Source organism: Pristiophorus japonicus, chromosome 14, assembly GCF_044704955.1.
Source record: "Pristiophorus japonicus isolate sPriJap1 chromosome 14, sPriJap1.hap1, whole genome shotgun sequence".
Classification (NCBI taxonomy): Eukaryota; Metazoa; Chordata; class Chondrichthyes; family Pristiophoridae; genus Pristiophorus; species Pristiophorus japonicus.
This window is the reverse complement of record NC_091990.1, coordinates 116,961,171-116,985,077: the sequence shown is the minus strand read 5'-3', so window position 1 is coordinate 116,985,077 and position 23,907 is coordinate 116,961,171. Positions and strand designations below refer to the sequence as shown.

General features: G+C 42.1%; 1 protein-coding gene across 7 annotated transcripts; it reads left to right on the top strand.

The window, feature by feature from the left end:
• The first annotated feature begins 736 nt into the window (after window positions 1-736).
• LOC139280055 (paired box protein Pax-6) lies at window positions 737-23,669 on the top strand. 7 transcript variants are annotated; one of them, XM_070899524.1, is made up of 11 exons: window positions 737-749; window positions 7,836-7,966; window positions 8,395-8,436; window positions 8,573-8,788; window positions 9,652-9,817; window positions 17,987-18,145; window positions 19,229-19,311; window positions 20,612-20,762; window positions 22,446-22,561; window positions 22,661-22,811; window positions 23,584-23,669. In XM_070899524.1, the coding sequence occupies exons 1-11, from the start codon at window positions 737-739 to the stop codon at window positions 23,667-23,669; spliced, it is 1,314 nt and encodes a 437-aa protein (XP_070755625.1). The 7 variants fall into 7 exon arrangements, with proteins under 7 accessions (XP_070755625.1, XP_070755630.1, XP_070755628.1 ...); XM_070899529.1 differs by lacking the exon at window positions 737-749 and adding an exon at window positions 5,145-5,154 and having other exon boundaries at window positions 8,573-8,587; XM_070899527.1 differs by lacking the exon at window positions 737-749 and adding an exon at window positions 5,145-5,154 and having other exon boundaries at window positions 8,573-8,680.
• The last annotated feature ends 238 nt before the right edge of the window (window positions 23,670-23,907 follow it).

Genomic DNA, 23,907 nt, shown 5'->3' with positions numbered 1-23,907 from the left:
TATATATAATGGTGAGTATAAAGGTTTAATCGCAGGATTCGGTGAAATAACACCATGGCCACTTATATTACACTGGTGTTATTTCACCGAATCATGCGATAAAACTTTTACACACACTAAATAGATCCATTAAACCTTCCCATGCATGCACTAAAGACAAATGCAGCAACGAGTACTGTCTCTTGTGCCCGCTTGCCCGGCCCGCTCGCCGTCCCCTTTGCTTTGCATAAGGAGATATTTATTTGTGTGCATTTGCATGTGGTGCATAAAACCGTGTGGAGTGATTAGTGGGTTTGAAAGCGTGCGTTTCCCGCTCTGGTGAGGCGCAGGGAGGAAGTGTTTTCCTTGCGGATGATGACAAAGGTCACCCTCTGCTAATGGGCCAGTGAAGTGAGGTGGAGGCGAGGCGAGCGCACCTCCCGAATCCAGACATACATTAATACAACTAGCACCATCAGCAATCAGCTAGGTGTGCTCTCTCTCTCTCTCTCTCTCTCGCTGTCTCTCCTCTCTTGTCTTCCTCCCCTCTCTCTTGTCTCTCCCCCATGCCCGTGCTTCAACAACTCACTCTCTCCATAGTGACAGCAGATTTCATTGTCAATCTCTGTCTCCTTCGCAGGAATCTGTTAGTGTGTGTGTGTGTGGAGAAACTATAATTCACTGGCAAGTCTTTAAAAAAAGTCGCCCATCATATCCCATCTTAACTGTTAGCAGGACGTGTTAGCAGCGACGCAGAATGCCCCATAAAGGTGAGTTTATTTGCTTTCCTTATATTTTATTTATTGGATTTTTGGGGGCATCTTATTTAACATTTCTTGATCGCAAGCGACAGCTAAGTTTCCTTTAGTTCCCACCTATGATTTATTACCTAACTCCGAATTAGTGTAACATTATTTTACACTTTCACGAGATTTTTTGGGATCATTTGAAAGGTTATTTTGCAATACTGCATTGGGCAAAGGTGCACCGCTCAAGGAGGCAAATATAGAGTTGGACAATCTTGAGGAAATTTAATGGTAAATCAGCTAAATTCTCGGTCGTTGTGTGTAACCATTCTCTCGCTTTAACTTGTAGGTTGCTTGTCTATTCCTGTCTACCATTCGTCAAGCCGTTTACTCTCTGCTGGGCTTGTATTGATGGCTACAGATTTATTTTAATCGGATTCGGCGACAACGCATCCGTGTATTTTCACAGGAAAATAAATAATTTTCTGAACGGTGCACCAGAGAATTTAGTTTAAAAATTCCCTTATTTCACCCTCCTCCTCCCCTCCGGGCAAATGTAACTCTGGCATGCTCTGGGAGGAGACGTGAAATGTGTTTGAGATGCTGTAATGTGGGCTTGTCTAACGTCATTTTTTCTGCATGTTTATAAGTCGTTGATGTTTATTAATGATAAGAAAGAGTAAAATAAGTCAGTTTAGGCCGAAGCTCGCTGTTTGATGAAGATGCAATGACCCGGTGATGCACAGTGTCAGTTTGAATTAAGCAATCAGGCGATTCATTAGAGCCGTTTGCAGAGTGTTTCCAACTCGTCATAACTCTGTATAAACGTAAGGGTTTAAAAAAAATCTAGATATTAACATGCTTTACCTTCTCGAGAATTAATGGGCTCGGCGAGTTAGCACCAAACCTGCATGTTTCCCTGTTCAATCGCAAATTAATTGAAAGGAGATTTGCCTTCTCGGCTCGGGTTCTATGAATTCATTCGATCACTGTTTCCTCCTCCGCTTCAACCCCGGTCTTGTGTATTACAAACTTTGTTTTTTTTTAAATTAAAAAAAAAATTAAATGCCATTTAAAACGAGCATGGCCTGGCGAAAAAGCGAAGTACATCAGTTTATGCTATATATTTTTGCGGAGGATACGAATACCTATCCGCAATTTTAGACCGAAAATTTGACATTAAATTCCGCTTCAACAAGAAGCAATAATAAGACATTTAACACAGAAGAGCAGAAGTATACAGATCTGCCTCTGTAAGATTTAAACTGTCTTAACTACTCGATATTATAATAAATTAATGAGCGCTCACTCGAACTGTTCCACACCTCGCGTTATTATAAACAAGTCTTCCCATTTCTGGCCATTAATTCAGTGCAGATTTCTCCATGTTATGGTTATAAGTGTTCCTACTGCAAGCAACTCAACAGTCAGATACTGGGAAATTGCAGCGCAGCTGGAAATACTATTTCTACATTTTTTAAAAATGTACAGAAAAGTTAGCTGTGTTGTTTTTAATCTAGAAATTGCGAGTGTGAAGAATAAAGAGAAAAATGAACGTCAGAAAAGGAAATAGGAAACCGCGGGTTTTTGTGTCATTTACGGGTGTGCTTTTTGAGCTATAATTCAATACTTGATAACATGTACTCTCGGCCAATGTTGAGCGAAGGCGAGGCCGGTGGAACAGGGATAACAGTTTGGCTGGAAATCGAGAGTAAGATGTAAAATACGAAAGACCAACAACCGGTGCCTTTGACGCTCACGGTTAGACTTATATATTAATATATATATACAAAGATAAATGGCGATAGAGATAGGACTCTCAGGGCTGGGCCTTTGAGAAACAACTGCTTGATCAGCACTTGCTTTCATCTCTGCCCCGAGACAATAGTAAACACTGGGCTTAAAATAATAGCATTGAAATATGTCAGGATGCGATCAGCTACTGATTTATTTTAATCATTATTATTAATTAAAAACGGACATTTTGATAAGGAGATTAAACGGCATGTGAACTTTTCAGAAAGTGACAAATTGCTTTTTTTTTTGCAAACCGAGTAATTAGAAAAGCATTTCCGATACCGCAGAAAAAAAAACACCTCTCACAGTCAAAAGAAAGCTTTGGTATTTTTTTAATTTAAGAAAAATGTTGCAAATGTAACTGCCTTTTCCTAAATTGAGGAAACGCAACTGATCTTTCTTGGAGTCTCCTGGACAGCGTGGCCTTCGCTGGCCGCATTTGGGGGAAGTTAAGCGCCCGGGTATCTCCGGCTCGCCTGGGTCTGGGGATAATCAGAGAGCAACCCTTTCGTTGCTGTAAATATTTACGCAGGGAAGTCTGCATGCTGGGAGAAAGTGCTTGTTTGAAGTTTATTTTTTTGTGTGTGTGTGTGCAGGAATAGATGACAAAGCTAGCCGATAAATTATTTTCCGCTGGTGTGTGATGAATAGAAAGAAGAGGGGAGGGAGGAGAGGCGAGCGTTCAGGAATCTCAGATGTAATAGTGGGGTGTGGGTTGGGGGGGGGGGGCAATATGCGTTATACTTATGGTGGCAAAAACAAACAGAATAAAGTATTTCGAGAAAGAGAAAATGAAAGCTGGTCTATTTCGTTATTGTACCCCTCTTTTACCAAACCCCTTGAATGGGTCCTTTATTGTTATTGTCTCTTCGCAATTGAGCGCCCCACGGAGCTGTTGTGTCTTTTTACAACCCTTAACAACCCATACCAGCAACACAATTACCTCCAGATCCTCATAACAGAAATTACTTGTTTTATTTCGGGAAGGGTGTGTTTGGGGGGGGGGGCTGGAGTGAGAGGGAGAGGGATAAAACCCAAAACAACCCCCCCCCAAAAAAAAAAAATTCTACACAGTTACTGTTCGATGTTGGAGAAAGTTTTGCTTTTCTATCTTGAGTGAGTGCGAGTTGAAGAGTGCGCTGCGTTTAGTTGGACGCTGTGTTGCTTGCTGGGGAGCCTAGGAGGGAGGGAGAGAGAGGGGAGGGGGGCTTGCTCTCTGAGTTTGGGCTGTAAGCAGAATAGAAAGCATTGTTCACTTTCTGTAGTCTTTGTCGATCAGTTCTGACCCCCTCCCGTTACTACTTTTTAAGCACTGAGGCGCGGTAGACAGCGTGTGTCAGAATACCTAAGCATAAAAGATCTAAAGACCAGAGAAGAAAGTTAATCAAGAGTAACTAAGTTCAGAAGTATCTTATAGAGTACAGTACATTAAAAAAAAAATTGGTAGAAGCCTAGTCTGTTGTTGAGACCAAAGCATAGAACTTCTGAGCTACCCAAAATAAACAGTGCAGAATAATATACAGTGTCCTCAACAAACCGTGCACAATAATGTACAGTATCCTCAACAAACAATGCACAATAATGTACAGTATTTGCAACAAACAGCGCACAATAATATACAGTATTTGCAACGGCCAAACACCACAGAGGTTGACAATAAGGCGCGTCCACCCCGAAACCAGACAAGAAATAATTGAGTTGAAATATATTTTCAAAGGTATTCAAAAAACGAAACACTTTCCACGCATACCCGTGCCGTTACGAGACAGTGTGATTCACCATTAAGAAACTGAAACGATAAGACCGGGGCCGCTGTCTGAAACAAAAAATTCCGAGTGAGGAGGCAAAGCAATTTCGGACGGGCCTCAGCCGAAGTTCCTGAGTTGGATAAAATTGGGCGTTTTCACTGTGGGCGCTGTAAGATAGAATTGAGGCGGAAATTCTTACCGCCCTCTTCAAAGTATCGGATAGGTGAGTGGGGGGGGGGGGGGGGGGGAGACTTTGCACAAGAGAGGTGCGCCGTCTTAGAAGGAGCGTTCCCCATTGCTAATTCTCTGCAGCATTTACGCGACCCAAATCGAAGGCCAAATGCCTTTAAACAGTGAGATTGTTAAGGAGAGATCTGATGCATATTCTGGTCTAAACAGGGAAATTCAGGGAGCTGCACCAATACAATATATTTTTTTTAAAAGCACCGATAATAAACTTTTTTTGTTGCTTTTTTTTCCAACAGAGGGAAGACTTTAACTATTGACAAACAGATGTCTGTGGTCACAGACTGCCAGCACAGCTTTCAGGCAAGTTTCAAATATTATTGCTTTCAATCATTTCAATATTGAAAATTCCAAAACAAGCCTTAATGCCAGCAAGCGATTGCTTTGGGATGAAACATATTTATAATTTGGCCGCTCGCGGCTTCTGCGAAACAGACATGTTTAGTTTTTTTTAATCAATTCTTTTTAAAACTGTTCTCTTGATCGAGTATTTCAGTCAGCTTTCTCAGCGGTGATCGATGTTTGCGAAAACCTTGTTGCCTGTGTCTTGCCACTGATTAACGCATACTTTTATTACTATTAGAGTACAATAAACAAGCCACGTGGGACACTGGTGTAACGCTTCAACATGCAGAACAGTAAGTAATGCTTCATGTACTCATATCAATCACCAAGAAATGGCAACTATTAATGTGCGAGCACGAATAGGTCGCTCTCCCCCGTACCTCAAGTGTTAAGGCCAAATATGCAGGTTCTATAATTAATTATATATATATATTTAAAACACGCTTAAATTAGCTGCCCCGCCAGACTTTCGCTGGCAGTTTCTAGCTCCAGTGTGTAAGATTGCTGGCATCTAACCCGTTGTGGCTGTCAGACAGAGACGCCTGAGTTTGGAGGGTTACTCGTTATTTGTTGTCAATAGACGCGGTGCTAAAGGCCAACAGAAGCGCCTCCCTGAATTTACTGACCAGTTGAAGAGAAGCAGAATACGCGATCGCTTCGATCACCTAATGGATCCTTTATTGTGTAAGAACGCTTGATTCTATATTGCTATATTCGCAAACTCCACCACAAAAACTGAAGCTGGGGCTTTGCTAGCGCGCCAGCTCTTTGTCCATATCCAATCACGGCTACTTGCTATTCGGATATTGATGATATTTAATCGCAGGCATTTGCTCCAACCCCACCCCGTCACCACCCCCCACATACACACATACACACAAATCTCCTATTATTTTTGTCTTTGGAAAATACATCAGTTGCTAATGCAAATTTAAACCTCCCCAAACTACCATCAGAATATCCACTGCGGAAGGAAGATGGAACTAAAAGTTCAGATATTTAATCTTAATGGGCTTAATTGAAATGGGATGTGTGTGTGTGTGTATGATCGAGTAAGCTGGTGTGCGAATTGCTGAGCAGATATCATTCGGCTGAAGCCTTTAGTTTGTTTAAAGGTCGCGGCGGGCACTGCGGGCTTTGTGCTAATAACTCCTGGGTGTATATGCTGCATCGTGTCCAAATTGCCACCATATGTTTTCGTATTAGATGACTCGCAATAGAATACATGGCGCATAATCATCGCCACTGGGCGACTCCTGCATGCTCCAGCACAGAGATTAATACAGTGATTAAGATGTGCTTCTGTTTTTTTAAAAGTTCTGTTTGTACGATCGTACATATCCTCCTCTTAAAAATTAAACCCGGAAACTTGCACGTGGAAGTGTGGGGGAGGGGGCGGGATGGGGTGCAGTGCAGGCCTGGGCATTTGCTAGTCAGTGTAAGGTACACTGCTTGATCTACGCAAAGCCTTTTGATGGGGAATTCGATACTCCCCACGTCAGTACTTCAGGTAACTGGGGCTGACGGGTTAGTTTAAAAAGAATCACACCTATTGCTGTTCTTTGAGAAGGCCAAACTCATTTCAGAACTGATGGCGGTGTGGAACGTGAATTTAATGGTGGTTTTTAAAAAACGATAACGTAGTTACAACAGTTGCATTTCAAATTTATGTGGAAATGGTACCGAAGGGTCCTTTTGATTTTTCAACAAAAAAAATCGTGCATTATTTGTCATTATTTTCATTTTGTTGAAATGAATGTTCAGGTGACAGGGCGGGATTACGGGAATTAAAGTGGAATTGTGGATTCCTGGTTCTAATCAACAAAGACATTTTAAAACTTTCGAAGGCTTTGGATATGTATTTTATGTGCTTTAAAAAAACGTTAAATGCATTTGATCATTCTTTAAAAAAATATTAAATGGCTGGCGTATTTGCATCTTTAAACAGTGTGGAATTAAGTAGGGCGCGCGTCCCCGGTATCGTGACCGCGCCTAGCCCCCAGGCAACCTTAAAATGAAAGCCTTCCTTTAAGGGTAATGAGGACAGTGCAAGACGCTATGAATGATATACAGATGCGGACAGAAAGGGACGTTTTACCATGCTACCATTTGTCGTGACGATGCGATTTTCAAAGTAGAACAGTGTCATAAAGTGACATGCCTGCCACAAGTGTTTGGGACTGATCTTTTCAATTATCCTTCCGTGCACTATCCGGGGAGACTTCCGCTTATTTCTAGAAATTAAGCTCAAAGTTGACGTGCAGCTAGCTTGATTTTCGAGACAAATGTCAGCAAGGCTCATCATTTTGCCTCCTGCTATATTCGGAGCTTATTTATGGCTAAGTGGCTGGGCTTTGTGGAGCCAATTTAGCAGGCGCTCCTAGGGAGAGAACAGGTTCTCTATAAGCCGGGAGCTTCCTCCAGGGACACGGACACCAGCCTGAGTTTCAGGTTAGGAGTCTCCATACGCTTACAATTACTGTCCCTTTTCTGTTTTTTTTTAATAAGCAAAAAAAAAGAAAGGCTTGTTTTGGTGCATTGGGCATATGTTGCAATTTCGGGAAGATAATGTGTTATTTGTAGTCTGTGATCCAGTTGAGTTTCCATTGTCAGTTTGAGAGGAATTGTGAGTTGCTCGATTAGGCGCTCTCTGGTTCGGTTTAGTGACAATCTTGCTTGTCTTAGCTTTCTTTAGTTGAATGCAATGTCCAAGTCGAGTGGTCTGTTACATTTCTTTCGGTTTGAGGATTTGTTAGCACACCGACGCTTTCGTCGCTCGCAAGGTATTCTGTTTTTGATTGGCAGTTTTGGTGTTTAGAGCAAGAGAGCGCGTTTATAGGTCAGGTTTTTTTCTCTCTCTCTCGCAATTGCGATCTCCGGCGGGATTAAGGACGGGCGCTGTGAGCAGCAGACTTCGCTGAGTGCATCTCTTCGCCTCGGCCGTTGAATATGTTCGCTGTTGCTTTACCCCTAGGTCACAGTGGAGTGAATCAGCTCGGCGGTGTGTTTGTTAATGGTCGACCATTGCCTGACTCGACCAGACAAAAAATAGTGGAGCTTGCTCACAGTGGAGCTAGACCCTGCGATATTTCAAGGATCCTCCAGGTAACATTATATCCGTGTGTATCGTTAATTATATTTAGATTATTGCAAATCGAACTAAAACGCCATGCAAGATGACACAGCGTTACTATTGCATATGCAATCAGCTTATTGAAACATTTTCTCGAAAGGGGTTTTCTACAATCCAAAAATGCTTCCTAAAAATTGCATTCGTACCTTCAAAGTAATTTCTTTCACAATTGGCAAGAAAAAAAAGCAAGAAATTATCTTGAAATGATTGAGAAATGGTAAGATTTCCCCCTGCCATTTAAGGGTTTATTTTTGTATTGTAGACCCAATGTTGATGCAAAAAAAATTAAGTTTGAAACTTTAAAAAAAAATAACTTTGGCACGCGCCAGAAATTCTCTTGAAATCGATGCAATCTTGGTCAGTTTCCCATTGCCATTTAAGGTATATTTTTGTATTGTAGACCCATGCTGATGCAAAAGTCCAAGTAGTGGATAATCGAAAAGTAAGCTCACCATTGTTTAACTATATTTATATATCTGTATAAATATATATCATCAAATAAAAAGAGCCATTTTATTTGTGAAAGGTTTTATTTTGATGTCTTTGCTTTCCGTTTTTTTTTTGACATATACATTTAGGTCTCCAACGGTTGTGTCAGTAAAATCCTGGGCAGGTATTATGAAACTGGATCCATCAGACCCAGGGCAATCGGAGGGAGCAAGCCAAGGGTAGCAACTCCCGAAGTTGTGTCCAAGATCGCCCAGTATAAACGCGAGTGCCCGTCAATCTTCGCCTGGGAAATTCGAGACAGATTGCTCTCTGAGGGGGTCTGCACTAACGACAATATACCAAGTGTGAGTAAAACATTTCATTAACTTTTAACGGAGGGGAAGGCTTTATTTATTACCGCGAACAACTGCGACCAGAAAGAACGCCCTATTTGCTCATACATTTTTCAAAAACTATATATGTGACTTCATTCACAAAGCAGCGAAGAGGGCGGGGGGGGGGGGGGGGGGGACGAGTTCCCGCAAACGTCGACCTCATCAATGTAATATTTCTGGTGGATTTTAACTCATAGATTACGGCCACTTAAGAGGGTGTTTAAATACATATTGCCATCTTATTCGATAGATAAATATGTAGTGATATGAAGCGAAATTGTTTCAATCCAGTGAAAATATGCTGATGCTGTAAACTTGATTGCTGTGAAAGATTACTTCTGGATTTGCTGGTGATTATTGGAGAAGTGTGAGAAGCTGGCTGTTCACTATTTAACAGCGCAACTCGCGCAATCAATCATATGTATTAATGAAACCTGATTTTGTGATTTATTTCATTTTGTGCTGTTTATTGATATGAATGCAGAATGACCATATATTGCCAAACCTTTAACTATATGCTTCAGCTAACACCATACAGTCGAGACTGAACTACCCTAGTACCTCGTGTGAAATGCATTTCATAGATCAATTAGTATCGATTAGATAATCATAATTCTTGTCTTATTTAATTTTAGTTTAGTAAAAAAGAAGACTTGCATTACACAGCGCCTTTCACGACCACCGGACGTCTCAAAGCGCTTTACAGTCAATGAAGTACTTTTGGAGTGTAGTCACTGTAGGGATTAATCGCGCGCATTTGTGAATTCTAACATTCAAACTGGTCACTTTCAGAGCGGCAAGATATTTAAGAAGGGTGTCTGATTTGCTTTCAGGTGTCATCGATTAACCGAGTCCTTCGCAACCTGGCTAGCGAAAAGCAACAGATGGGAGCAGATGGGATGTATGATAAGCTGAGGATGCTGAACGGGCAGACAGGTGCATGGGGTACCCGGCCGGGCTGGTATCCGGGCAGTTCGGTCCCAGGACAGCCAAACCAAGGTAAGAGACACTTTAACCGGCTGGCGGATAACCCAATGTAAAGCGTTCCTCGATGTGTAGATAGATGGGCAGATAGTGATGCTCAGATATACGGCCATTTCGGGCGGTGTTCCGTTAATTAGTCCACCCACCTCGTTAAGGTGAACTTCTAAGTAAATGACACGCTATAGATCCAAATAAGCAGTTCAAGTGTACTTTATCCAACAAGCTTTTTCAGAAAGAGCATGTTTATCTTTGGTATTTGTCATATGCTGCCACTGCCAAGATTCAACGGAGTTCAGATTCCTCTACCAACACTGCCTCTGCTGTTCTTGTTTTCGTTCAAGAGGTCAATTTGTTTCATTCGACAATTATGTTAAGACTAAAGTCTAAAAAAATAACGTAAAAATGCCGCAATCATTGTGATAAGAGAAAGTCAAAAGAAATAAGTAATACATATGCAATCAAAGGATGCCTTTTCTATGCGAAGTATCAATGGCGCTATGCACAGCGACACTTGAAGGATTTTTTTTTGTCCATTTCAAGGTTTAATTCGTGTCCGAACTTTTTTGAACACTGAAAGCGTCCAACGCATATAGCGGGCAAATCACGTAATCGCCGGCGTGCCCGCTATAAGTGGTGGGGACCGCAGCAGCATGCTACAGACCAACAACAACTTGCGTTTCTATTGCGCCTTTAACGGAGGAAACCCGTCCCCAGGTGCTGAGCAGATTAACAGTTTGTTCCTTTCAGGCGAATTGCTCAAATCATCTCGCTCAAGCTGCCCTGTCGCATCCTTCCCCATCTCCAAGTTCAGACACGGACTATAGAAACCTATGCGCGGGATTGTTACACTACTCCGGACTCTGCACACCGAGCGGGTGTCGAGCTAGTATTAGAGACATCTTCCCATTCAATTAGCCAGACCATTGCTTCCATAGTCCGAATGTTTAAACATGACTATATTACGCATTGTACATACCTATAAATTTATAATGCAACTTAATAATTATATTGAATGCTAATATGAAGGCTCTGGCTAATTACAAGAGCATCTTAAGTTTAATCTTCTTTATATTTCAATGGATAAACATCACCTGCAATTAATAGCAAGCTTAAACTGTGCCCGCCGCAGTCAGAAAATCGCATCATTGTTGTAAATAGTGCGGCTTTTATCTAGCCCCCGGTAGAACAGTGAATGTGAACGGGTTAAACGGCGCAAAGTCCCCGAGAGGTATGTAGAAAGTATTAATTCTTGAAAAGTACATTCTGATCATTGGTAAATGTTTTTGTTTCCCACCCTCACTTTGCCTGAAGGTTAGGGGATGCAAATATAATCAACAGGGGCAAGAGAATGGATGCCTAGTGCAAATTAAGTGACCATTTCTGTTAACTACACAATCACAACTCAGACCACAAACAACTCCAGGGCCAGTCATTCTGGGGAATAAATTGAGATTCATATCTAGTTAAAAAATAACACAGTGCTTGGTATAATTTTATACTTTTAAGTAAACCAGATTTCAATATCTGAGTAGCTTTACAAGAAAACAGATGGAAGTGATTCTAAGCAAGGCCTTACATTGTTACATATAGCCTCCTTCGCCTTGATGTCAACTGACGAGCTGACGTTGTTCATGTTTAAGGTTTAGCCCCAGTTTATTATCGCGATAGCAGCGAGATGATTTGCAGTGTAATTGGATGTGATGTTACTGGCTGGGGTGCGGGTGGGGGGAGAGAGAGAGAGAATGGCGAGTGAATCATTTTCTGTATCCTGTGTGTCATTAGTGAGCCTGTGCGTGACAGTCATCAGCCTGGGGAGGAGGTGTCCCGTCCACAACCTGCTTTTTGTTCGCAGAATCAGCAACAGTGTGCGGAATATATTGTACAAAGGATGTTTCTGCCACACGCAAGAATTTGTTATGGGAACAATTCTGTCGCTATGTAATTGCTCATTAGAGAGCGTTTTGTTTCTCATTAAGCAACATGAATAAGCGTCTAGTTCTAGGAGACAGCTGTAGAAATGTTACACATGAGACCCCTGGACACCATATCGCACCACTTGCCAATTAGACATGTCAGCTTTCTGAGAAGCAAACAATATAAGAAGGGCACTAGAAAGATACACAGCAGCGCATTGCTTTCTGTAAAATATCCCCAGCTTGTTATAGCACTCTTAATGAAGCCATCGACACAACGAACAACCAGTGTATTGCAACACAAGGGCGCTTCAACAGTCCAGAGTCCAAACTTCTAAACAACTTTAACTCGCCACTCATCACAGTAAGAGGACAAATAAACATGGGAATGGAACCATTGCCGAGAGGCCGGATAGCCGAGTGACTGAGTGTAAAAATAGTCATTCCCTTCTGCTGCCTTGAATAGATCGTTATATAAAGTGCAGGGACACACCAATATTAACGAAATAGCTGGAAATTGTATCCGAGGCATTTTTATTTCAAAATCGTATGGTTTATTATCTTTCGATTTCATTGTACTTACTGTATAGTCGGCTGTGAATTATATGTGGGAATACAAGAGATCACTAGGCTGAATATATTGTTGGATATTGTTGGATAAGGCGATTATAACTTAAAAAAAACAAATGATGCTTCAAGCTACTACAATTGCTTACTGTAAAAGGCGAGCCAAATTGTATTCATTCTTCAGGTCAAGATTTAAATAACGGAGAAAAAAAATCATGTCAATATTTAATTTCATTCCATGCTTGTTTTAAGAGCAAGTTTGGGCCTGGGTCGCTGGGCTAGAAAGCCGAAGTGACGTTAAGGCTGTCTAGATATTTTAGGTGAACAGTGTTGATTGGAATCCCTAGGGATAGCGAGGGAAATCCAAACTTGTTTACTGCAATTACATGGTAATGATGTCGGTGGAGGTGGGATTTGCTTGACAGTTGCTTTGAGTGGTTAGGACCGTGCACGCCGCGGGCGGAATCATGTCGAGCTTTGAGTGCTCTACATTCGGACCCTTGTTCGCTGTTTAATAAATACAGAGTCTCCGCCAGACCTTAATGAGCAACTGTCAATGCCAGCCTTAAAAAATACTGTACGCTACTTGGGAACATACACACACACACAAAAGTCCTCAGAACTACAAATATTTACAGACACGGTATTTTAGGATCATAGACTCAAATAGCACAGAAGGAGGTAATTCGGCCCATCCTGCCAGCACCGGCTCTTTGAAAAGGATTTTCCAATTGGTCCCACTCACCCACCCTTTCCCCACAGCCCCGCAAATGTTTCCTGTTCTATCGTGCATCTTGCTAAGTCTATTTCAAACAATAGAATGTATGTAATACCACTTTGCAATGACCAGCACTCAGTCAGATGATCTGGTCATCATCACATTGCTGTTTGTGGGAGCTTGCTGTGCCTACCACGTGTCCAAAGTTGTAAGAGTGACTACGCTCTAAAAAGGACTTGATTGGCTGTAAAACGGCATTGGGACGTCCTGAGGTTGTGAAAGGTGCTATATAAGTGCGTTTTTCTTTCATTAGATTCATTTACCTTCACCTGATCAAGAAATGTTTCCTTTTACCTGAAACAGATGGGTGGTATTACCGGTGATAGCTATGTCGTATCAGCAGAAATGCCTTGAAATCATCTGTTTTTAAAGTCATTTCTAAATCGAAAGAATGTATAATTTAGGCGGAGTTGTAGCAGACTTAAAGTCATACAGTTAAATAAAAATCTCAATCTTAAACCTCATTATCAATTCCGACCATTAACATTGCCGCTGCATGGATACATTGCAGCACCAACAGCAATCGTGCTATCACACTTGCCCCCAGCAACAATTGCCTCTGTTAAATTGTAGGAGACAGATCACACGCAAAGTTTGAATCTCACCTACTACCTGCGCCTGAAATAAAGAAAATATACAAAAATGAAACATTTTGGCCAATAAAAAAATACGTTTTATGTCTATTAAATATTTTGTATATTGTCCCTCTGGCCAGCTGCATGTCGAAGTTATCTGAATTTGTAAACCACTTGGTGTGTTATCTCTGAATCCCAGGCGCTGTTTCGATGAGTAATGCGCCACACGTTAAGAATCCAACAGTAATAAATAAAACGTATTAAAACGACTATTTCGCCACATGTTGCGGCAAATAAAACGCAAGCAAACTTTTAAAAGAAGCCAAACCGAGTTCAGGGTCTATCTCTGTTAAAGTTTTATTTCAATTAGCTTTATAAAACAAAATCATGCAAGCGAGATTGTTGGAAATAGGAGAAAGTCTCATATTCCGTTTAAAACATTGGGAATAATATGAGGAGGCTTTTTAAATTGGTTTAAAATCCAAGTTCTAACGAATTGCTCCTCTCTATCTAACTGGTCTTTGTATCTTTGACCAACAAAGCGATGTGGAGCAGATGTGTGTCCCCCAAAGAATAAGCGGGACTTCTCTAATATCCACCCTGTATCTTACAGCTCCCCCCACCTCGTGCCGGGATGTTTGAGCAGATTTTTAAAAGTCCATTACTCGAAGCACAAGTCAGGGTTAGGTCTCATAGGGGGGGAATATGGTTTCAAGCTGATTCATGTCAACCAGCAGTGGAGAAAAAAATAATGTGACAATAGTCTAAGAGAGACATCTCTATCAGGCCTACCCTTCAATCAGGGGAGTGGGGCATTCTCCAGCGAATTAGGGGTTTAAGGATCGCTGTGACAGGTTTTTTTTCTTATCTTTTTTTTCCCTTTTAGGACTAAAGCCTTCTATAGGATTTAGACACTTTCCCTTTCACAAGGTTTATAGTGGAGGGCAGAGTGTTTCTCATCTGAGCCGGGGCGCTGAAAAGTGCCGCAATTGGTTTGCTATCTCCTTGCTTGTTTTCCGCGTGAATGATTAAGACACTAAGAAACTAAGGAATGATTTTATTTCCCAGCGCCTTATTGTAGACAACAAATCCTAACGCCAGCGTCAGTGGGTCTGGCTGTGGGATAATAGGACACACATTTATCCTTCTTTTTACGGATTAGCTCTCAGGAGTAACAGCACCAGGGACCGGGGTATTCAATTGGTTCTTTTAGGAGATTTCACAAACGCCCTCCCCCGAAAAGAGGCATAAAAGACAGATAACTTAATTGTCTGTCGTTTGGTGTGTGTATGTGTTTTTTAATTCCTGTATCCCCTTTATAGCAAAGACAACCAGGAAGAATGGATCTGAAGCAGTTGACAACATTGTTAGGTCTCCGATCACCTGTATTCAAATATAGCATAAGGTTGGGCATGGGGTGCTTCAGAGCAGAACTGTACAATTACTCATGTTGTCTCTTGTTAAATAGAGTTTTAAAACTCAATGTTGAATTCAGTTTGGACTAAAGGTTGGCAGCGCTGCCCCTGACATTTTTTTCACGAAGTTTAACGGCAGGTTTTGATGATTATTCACCTCCACTCGTGATCGGGCACCGACAGTGTAGGTTTATAGATAGAACTGATAGTTAGAAACAGGTCAGCAAAGAAGCGGGTGGGACTGTAGCAAACCACATGGACGAGAATGATTCAGGACAGCGAACGCTCCCGAACAGGAAATCGGACATTTGGGGAGAGTGGTTCGGAAATTCGTTGAAGAACAGAATCGCGCTCCACTCCTGGCAGTCAGTTCAATAGTAATGCAAAGAAAATAACTCAAGATACTATCATTTAAATCGGGCTTTCGATCAAGTGCAGGGGAAAACAACTGTACATGCTCCAAATTCACCCTCCAAAACTGTAGAATTTGGATTGCTACCACGTTAAAGATAGAATACTGAATGGAGATAACGGCACCGACGCAAATATTCGTTTGCGCCTTCAAAAGCCATGACGTGACATAGGCTAGATTTGAAGAAGCTTGCAATGGAATGTGTGTCGCTCCAGTGGCGCGGGTTGCAGTCTACAGCAAGCCATGCTAACACATGGTCCAAAAATGTTTTGCAGCACCAATATGTGTGAAGATTTTAATGTTCTAATCTTAGCTGAGCGAGATTTTCTTTTTTCCCGTTGAGTACACAGGTCAGCGCATAGAGTTCCATTCACACTGCTGCTCCAAATGCTTTGGCCCATTCTCCTCCTATAGAATGTATAAGCTTAAATGGCGTTGGACAGTCCAGCTCGCAGGACAGTGATTAATGATAGCGTCGCACAAAGGTTAACATACTTCACTGAAAAGTCTGTTGACTGTGATCCTTGTGCGACAATGTGGAGCACTGCCCGCCTGAAGAGAATCCTTTTGTTGCCTTCCCGCGATAACCAGCGATTGTATTCTCAAAATTCTGCCCACGAAAATTTGCCAAACTTCTGGCCCGGGACTTTAATAGTTTCCGTCTTCTCCTGGCATTGTGCGCCTGAAAGGCTATTCAAGTGTTGGCGGCCACTGCAATAGACTTTAAAAAAAAACGCCCATATGGTGGTCAGAAACAGACAAACAAAATCTCTATTTTAAGGGAAATTCCTTCATCTTCAGAGTTTAACTTTGCTGGTACAATACAGCCGACAGACAGATTTCTGTAAATTCCTAATAGGGCCACTTTTTAAATACAAGTAGAGCACAACCCGAACCTTTTTTATTACTGATTAGCAGCTATCTGGATAAATAAATCGGCGGGGGGATATGGTAAAGCATTGATTTCGATGGACACAATATTGGGTTTCAACCCGAATCGCGTTTTAAAAGGATCCGATCAACCATGAATTATATGAAAATTGTAATCTCATAAACCTTACAAAAAATGTCACTGAGTAGTAATATTGACAGATGTTTGCAGGATTGTGCTGGAATTGTTGCGCGAGTTTAATAATATGGAGTACGTGCTGACAGTTACTCTTCTGCATACTTGTTTTAGTTGTTCGTCCATTCAATATAGCTCTGCACTATTGGAAGCAAATATGGATCTGGATAATTGGCTCTGTTTCGGTTAACCAGAGTGTTGAGGCATCAGCTTTGGATTTATTACAGCACTCGTCACAAATGCGGTTCCTTTCTTTAAAAGTACTTGTGTATGATGAGTAGTGAATAGTGGTTTCTTCTAAATATAAGAAAATTATAGGCTGTTATTACTGAGGATATAATTGCACCCGTGCTCAGCAACTCGAGGCCAAGATTATGAGCTTTCACGTAACATTCTGCTGAAATCGACGAATGGAGAAATTGTGGAGTTTGAACTTCTGCAATGTATAGTCTGTGAAGTTAGAAATTAACTTGGCAGGGAAGGATTTGATAAGAATGACTGCAATAGGAACCACAGGCCAAATACTAGGAATAACTAGGAGTGAAGAGGAAAATCACTCTCGTACATTTTAAGTTGTTGCTTGCACAGTATCTGAACAGTGCAATGGTCAGATCGGAGTTGGACTGGTGGTTGCCCCTCCCATTGAGTTCAGCAACAAAGGATTTCTGCACTAACGGTTAATGATATGCAGATTAGCTTTCATCTAACACCAAAGAAGATTCTATGCTAAATGCACTAAGTTGTTAGAAGGTCTAAAATTGGCTATTTTTAAAACGAGACTTTGTGCTGAGCTGGAGTTATACTACACTCAGTGCCAAACAAAGTGGAGTGAGTCCACCTGCTACAAGTAGTTTCACACCTGGCTATAGCAATCAGATGGCATATACACCCAGGAGAATACTGCCAGCTCCCATCCAGGTACATCATGGTACAAAGATACTGAGGCCCCAAGAAGCATGGCCCATTCATTATGAATGCTTGAAGTTTCAGTATTCCCTTTCTATCTTTCAATTTCAGGTCACTTTCATAAAGACAAATTCAATCAAATTTCATTTGTTGGTTAATTGAGAATGACATAGAATATACAGCACAGAGACAAGGCATTCGGCCCCACGTGTCTATGCTGGTCGAAAGAATGGCTGGTGTTTGGGGGTGGGGTGAATATAATGAAATTCAAACACTTTGAGCTTTTTCAACGTTTAAATGTAGATCAAAGGAACAATAGGGGAAGGGGTTGTATTAATACATCATGATGCATTTTGAACAGACTGCACAGTTATAGTTTGAGATGCAAATATCATTTGAGAAATGCCTCTATTCAGGCACAGTTGTGAAGGAAGCTGTTGCCGATGCTGTGCTCCATTATTTAGGCAAATATTCCCACTGACCATGTGCTATAGGTCCTATAGGAAGCCAAGTGGCTTTAATTTGCTGTTGCTTTCCCTGCTCTTTCTCCAGATGGCTGTCAGCAACAGGAAGGAGGCGGCGAAAATACCAACTCCATCAACTCAAACAGCGACGATTCAGATGAAGCGCAGATGAGACTTCAGCTGAAAAGGAAACTGCAGAGAAACAGAACATCCTTCACTCAGGAGCAGATCGAGGCCCTGGAGAAAGGTAACGGTGGGGGAGAGAGAGAGAGAGTGTGTGAGTGTGTGTGTGTGTGTGAGAGAGTCTGTGTGTGGGTGTGAGAGAGAGAAAGAGTGTGTGTATGTGTGTGTGTGTGTGTTTTAGAGAGAGAGTGAGTGTGTATGTGTGTGTGTGAGCAAAAGAGTGTGTGTGAGAGAGAGTGTGTGTGTGTGTGAGAGAGAGAGGGAGAGAGAGAGAGAGGACAGTGCAAGAGAGTGAAAGAGAGAGAGCGAGAGTGAGAGAGAGTGAGGAGAGTGAGAGGGTGTGTGTGTGTGTGTGAGAGAGAGAGCGACAGAGAAAGTGAGTGTGAGAAAGAAAGTGAATGAGAAAGTGAGAAATAGAAATTAAGAGTGAGAGGGGAGAAAGTGTGAGTGAGAGAGAAAGTAAGAAAGTGAGCATGAGAGAGAGAGAGAGAAAGTGAGAGTGAGAGAGAGGGGGTGGAAGAGTGTGAATTAGAGAAAATGGAAAGTGAAAAAGAGAAAGTTTGAGAGAGGGAGAGAAAGTGAGAGTGAGCGAGAAAGAGAGTGGGAGTGAGTGAGTGTGAATGAGATAGTGTGTGTGTGAGAGAGAGAGAACGAGGGAGTGAGGGAAAGTGACAGTGAGAAAGAGAGTGAGAGTGAAAGAGTGAGTGTGAGAGAGAGTGAGATAGAGTGTGTGAGAGAGAAAGTGACAGTGAAAATGAGAAAGAGTGAGTGAAAGAGAGAGCGAATGAGAGAGGTTGAGAGTGTGTGAGAGGGAGTGAGAGTGAGTGTGTGAGAAAATGAGATCAAGAGTAAGGATGAGTTTGAGAGAGTGAGAAAGAGTGTGCCAGAGAATGAAATAAAGTGTGAGGGTGAGAGTGAGTGAGTGAGTGAGTGAGTGAGTGAGTGAATGTGTGTGAGAGAGAGAGTGAGATTGAGAGGGTGAGCGTGAGTGAGTGAATGTGTGTGAGAGAGAGTGAGAGTGAGAAAGAGTGAGAGAGAAAGAGAATGGGGGAGATGTGAAGCACATGAGCTTTCACATTCTCTGTTGCACGAGGTTTATGTTTCTTATTTTGTGATGCGCAAACAAACAAAAGCTTTCTTCTTCCAGAATTTGAAAGAACTCATTATCCTGATGTGTTTGCCAGAGAACGATTAGCGGCCAAAATAGACCTACCTGAAGCCAGGATACAGGTAAACTAATGCCCCATTTCTCAGTGTGACCTAACCAGTTCATCTGACTGCATTGCTGAAAGTAAAATTCTTTAAGCTTTTTGGGATGTTTCTGAGACTTGATAAGGCATTGGATAAATGCAAAACTTTTTTTTTGTAATTTCTGGTTGTTAAGACTTCAGTAACTTTTGAATTGCCATGTCAACTTCTGTCGGCGAGTTGCACCAAAAATGGTATTTCACTCTGCTTGAGCCAGAGTGTAAGATGATTCCAATCCCATTCCGTTCAAGAGTGGAGTGTCTATTAAATATAATGCGCATGCAGAAATACTGAAGGGGCTCAACAAGGTAGATGCAGAGAGGATGTTTCCACTCGTGGGGGAATCTAGAACTAGGGGGCATAGTTTAAGAATAAGCGGTCACCCATTTAGAACAGAGATGAGAACAAATTTCTTCTCTCAGAGGGTCATAAATCTGTGGAATCCTCTGCCCCAGAGAGCTATGGAAGCTGGGTCATTGAATATATTTAAGGTCAGACAGACAGATTTTTGAACGATAAGGGAGTGAAGGGTTATGGGGAGCAGCAGGGAAGTGGAGCTGAGCCCAAGATCAGATCAGCCATGATCTTATTAAATGGCGGAGCAGGTTTGATGGGCCAATGGCCTACTCTTGCTCCTATTTCTTATGTTCTTATGTTAATCCAACCCCATATATCTAAACAAAGAAGCACTCTGATATTTTAGATTTTCTTTCAAGCACGGTGATCTTTCTCCACTATGTTTTTTTGTTGCAATGTTGTACTTGAGTCAGCTATGGCTCAGTGGGTAACACTCTCACCTCTGAGTCAGAAGATTGTGGGATCAAGATCCCCTCCAGAGACTTGAGCACAAAAGTTAAGCCAACACTCCTGTGTAGTACCAAGGGAGTGCTGCACTGTTGGAGGTGCGGATGAGAAGTTAAACCGAAGCCCTGACTGCCTTCTCAGGTGGATGTAAAAGATTCCATGGTGCTATTTCAAAGATGAGCAGAGGAGTTATCCCTGGTGTTCTGGTCAATATTTATCCCTCAACCAATATCACTTAAAAAAATAGATGTTCTGGTAATTATCGCATTGCTGTTTGTGGGAGCTTGCAGCGTGCAAATTGGTATTTGCTACATTACAACAGTGACTGCACTTCAAAAAATACTTCATTAGCTGTAAAGCACTTTGGGAGGTCCTGAGGTTGTGAAAGGCACTATAGAAATGAAAATCGTTCTCTCTTTTTTTCCTTTGAGTTGGCGTTCATTCACACCTCTCTCTCCCATTCCTTTTTTTTTTGCAGGTTTGGTTCTCCAACAGACGAGCAAAGTGGAGGCGGGAGGAAAAGCTGAGGAATCAAAGGCGACAAGCCAGCAACACCCCGAGCCACATCCCCATCAGCAGCAGCTTCAGCACCAGTGTTTATCAGCCCATCCCACAGCCCACCACTCCCGGTGAGCACAATGTGCCCAGTTACATCCGTGGGTTGCAGCGCAAAGCGAGTCAAACCCTGCCTCCAGCGGCCTTTGCTGAAACCCAGCACATGATCAATCACCCAATTACAAAGAATTCAGAGCAAGAAATAGTGGGAAGTCACTAAAGGAGGAAATGAATGTAAAGACTCAGAAAGTTTAATATCCCCAGCATTTTGTTCTCCCAGATATATCCTATAAGGGAGTGCAAATATTGTATTAATTGACAAATCAGTGGTTGTTTAATATAAAGATCCAACCTCCGCCGTGGACAGAACAGATTTCTCATAAATTGAGTATTCACATTCGGTAATTATGATTTCCCGAGGACTGAAAAGTGCAGTGATTACAATAAGAGAACATGTTAAAATGTTATCTGCTTTTGCGGCCCATTTGTCCCTGCACCCCCCGAGGGCATCGTAAGAAAAGAAATATGTTCGACATCGAATTGAAGCCTTAATTGGGTCAGGGCTAACAGGATACATTCCTTTTGCGGCTGCAATGTTCCCAGTATGTTTAAACAGCGACTGATGGTTCTCCTTAATAGAGGGACCATCTGATAAAAGAGACACGTTTTATTTCTATCAAGGCAATTGGCGTCAGTTCTGTCTGAATGGCGATATGAACATACAATCAAAGCGTGGAAAGGACGGAATATGAATAAATATAGAATAATGCTATCTCTTGAAATTCGATACAATTAACTATGAAATAGGCTCCGTAATCCACGGCGTCACTTTCAATGCGTCACAGAATCAGTTAACTCGCCACCCTCCATGGTTCAATAGTTGGGTATTATAGCACTGAATCCCACAGGTCAGAAAGGTGCCAAGTTGAGTCACTGATCTATGTTGAGCTGGGCGATCTCAAATTTGGCAGTGCGCCAACGTGGCTGGTCAGGAGACGGGAAGCGAGGTCCAATTTTCTTGCAACCTTACCATTGTCCATCCGTCCCTGCTGCGAGGGCATTTGGATGGAGGTCAGGTGAGAGAGCAGGCTAGCCAAGCTGGAGCATTCAATAGGGCAGCCCCAGCGGCTGAAGGGCGGCCACTTGGGCACGTGCTGGAGGAAGGGAATCTATGGATCCAAACTTTAACGTGAAGATGATCAAAGGAGGCGATCGGGTGGGCAGAGAGAAGCTATTTCCTCTGGTGAGGGGCGAGTCCAGAACAAGGGAGCATAATCTTAAAATTCGAGCAAGGTCGTTCAGTGATGATGTCAGGAAGCACTTCTTCACACAAAGGATATTGAAAATCTGGAACTCCCTCGCCCCAAAAGCTGTCCAGGCTGGGGGTCAATTGAAAAATGTCAAAACTGAGATTGATAGATATTTGTTGGGTAAAGACATTAAGGGATATGGAACCAAGGCAGGTATATGGAGTTAAGATACAGATCTGCCAGGATCTATTTGAATGGCAGAACAGGCTCGAGGGGCTGAATGGTCTAGCCTTGTCCCTATGATTGGCCACGTTCAGCAGGGGAGTGCAGAGAGACCCTGAAACAGAGACAACTGTGGTGTGGGTGGGGTGATCAACTGTATCTCCTCTCTTTACAATAAAAACGATTCAACGTGTTAAATAAATGCATTATCGGTACTCAAGTTAATGGCATTCTGTCTGAAATTATAAATTGCTTCTAACATAGATTCCCTTCTTCCATTTCCAGTTTCCTCTTTCGGCACAGGTGCAATGCTGGGTCGGGCAGACACGTCCCTTACAAACACTTACAGCGCATTGCCACCGATGCCCAGTTTCAGCATGGCAAACAACCTGTCTATGCAAGTAAGTATGGAGCAGAGCAAACACAGTCAACAGCCATTAAATACTTTCTCTACGGCATGCACAAACGGATCTTGTGTTTTCCATTTGTTTTTCGATAAGTCGCCAGTGTCCAGCCAAACGCCGTCTTACTCCTGTATGCTGCCCACCAGCCCGTCAGTTAATGGACGCAGTTACGACACGTACACGCCGCCTCACATGCAGCCACATATGAACCCCCAGTCCATGGGCACCTCGGGGGCCACATCCACAGGTAAGACCATAGAGAACAGCCAGCGAAAATTCTTCAGCACCTTACAGCTCCGGACCCAGTTATATTTCAGTTGGCCCATTGTGTGAACCGATGTCTTTCTCACCCCAGTTCTCACTCAACCAATCCCTGTTAACCACTTATTTCGACCCTTTTAAAATCTGTCTTTTTCCTTAATTAATATTCTTTTGAATATAAATATCAACAATTTAATTATCAACGAATATTGTGCTTATAAACGAATTATTATTTGAATTTGGAGTTTGCCAAATATTTCGTTTAATGGACAAAATGTGATAATTGGATCATCAGATTTCAAAATATACTTTATGTACATAAGGTTAAAGTGAGGGAACGAGTGGACTCCCGGGTTTCTGTATTCCCGGTGAGGCGGCAGGGCAAAATAAAGTGCTTCAAAATAGCCCGAGTTAATTGTGAATCTGCTGCTTAAAAATAGCAGCCAGAATGCTAACATAAGTGTAGCAAACATTATTAAGCAGTCCCAATCCTCTGAGGACTGGAGCGCTCAAGTCATATAATAAACAAGTTATGTTTTTTTGGAACTGTGTGGGGAATTACAACGTGTCGGTGATGAATACATACTTCTGTTTTTGTTTTGTGGGATTTCAAAGTTATCAACATAATTGTTTTTGTTGTAAAATTAGATTTAAAAAAAACCGCAAGCATCGCGTGCAAAATAAATGCAGTAGGTTAAGAGCTGAGAGGATGTTGTTGTTGTTGTTGTTTTAATGATGATTTTGATTTGATTTCCCAGGACTTATTTCCCCCGGAGTGTCTGTACCTGTTCAAGTGCCAGGAAGCGAACCGGACATGTCTCAGTACTGGCCCCGATTGCAGTAAAACAAAAAGGGAGAGTTGGAAAGAGACTGTGGAGAGTCGGATGCCCAGCAGTATTTGTTTCTGAGAGGACACTCTGAAGGTATCTTTGTTCTGGGACTGCGCAGGTTACGCTCACTTTGAGAAGACAACGTGGACTTGTGTGATGAGTGCCAGGCGTGTAAAGTCGACGGAACAAACGTTCTTTTTTCCCCCTTTTTCCCCCCTCGAAATTCTCTACTCGGTGTATTATTTGTAAATG

Bases quoted from the DNA above. Each gene is read 5' to 3' on its own strand.
- LOC139280055 (XM_070899524.1), top strand. The intron at 9,818-17,986 runs GTAAGAGACACT...CTCTTTCTCCAG, and splicing joins CCCAGGACAGCCAAACCAAG to ATGGCTGTCAGCAACAGGAA. The intron at 20,763-22,445 runs GTGAGCACAATG...TTCCATTTCCAG, and splicing joins CCCACAGCCCACCACTCCCG to TTTCCTCTTTCGGCACAGGT.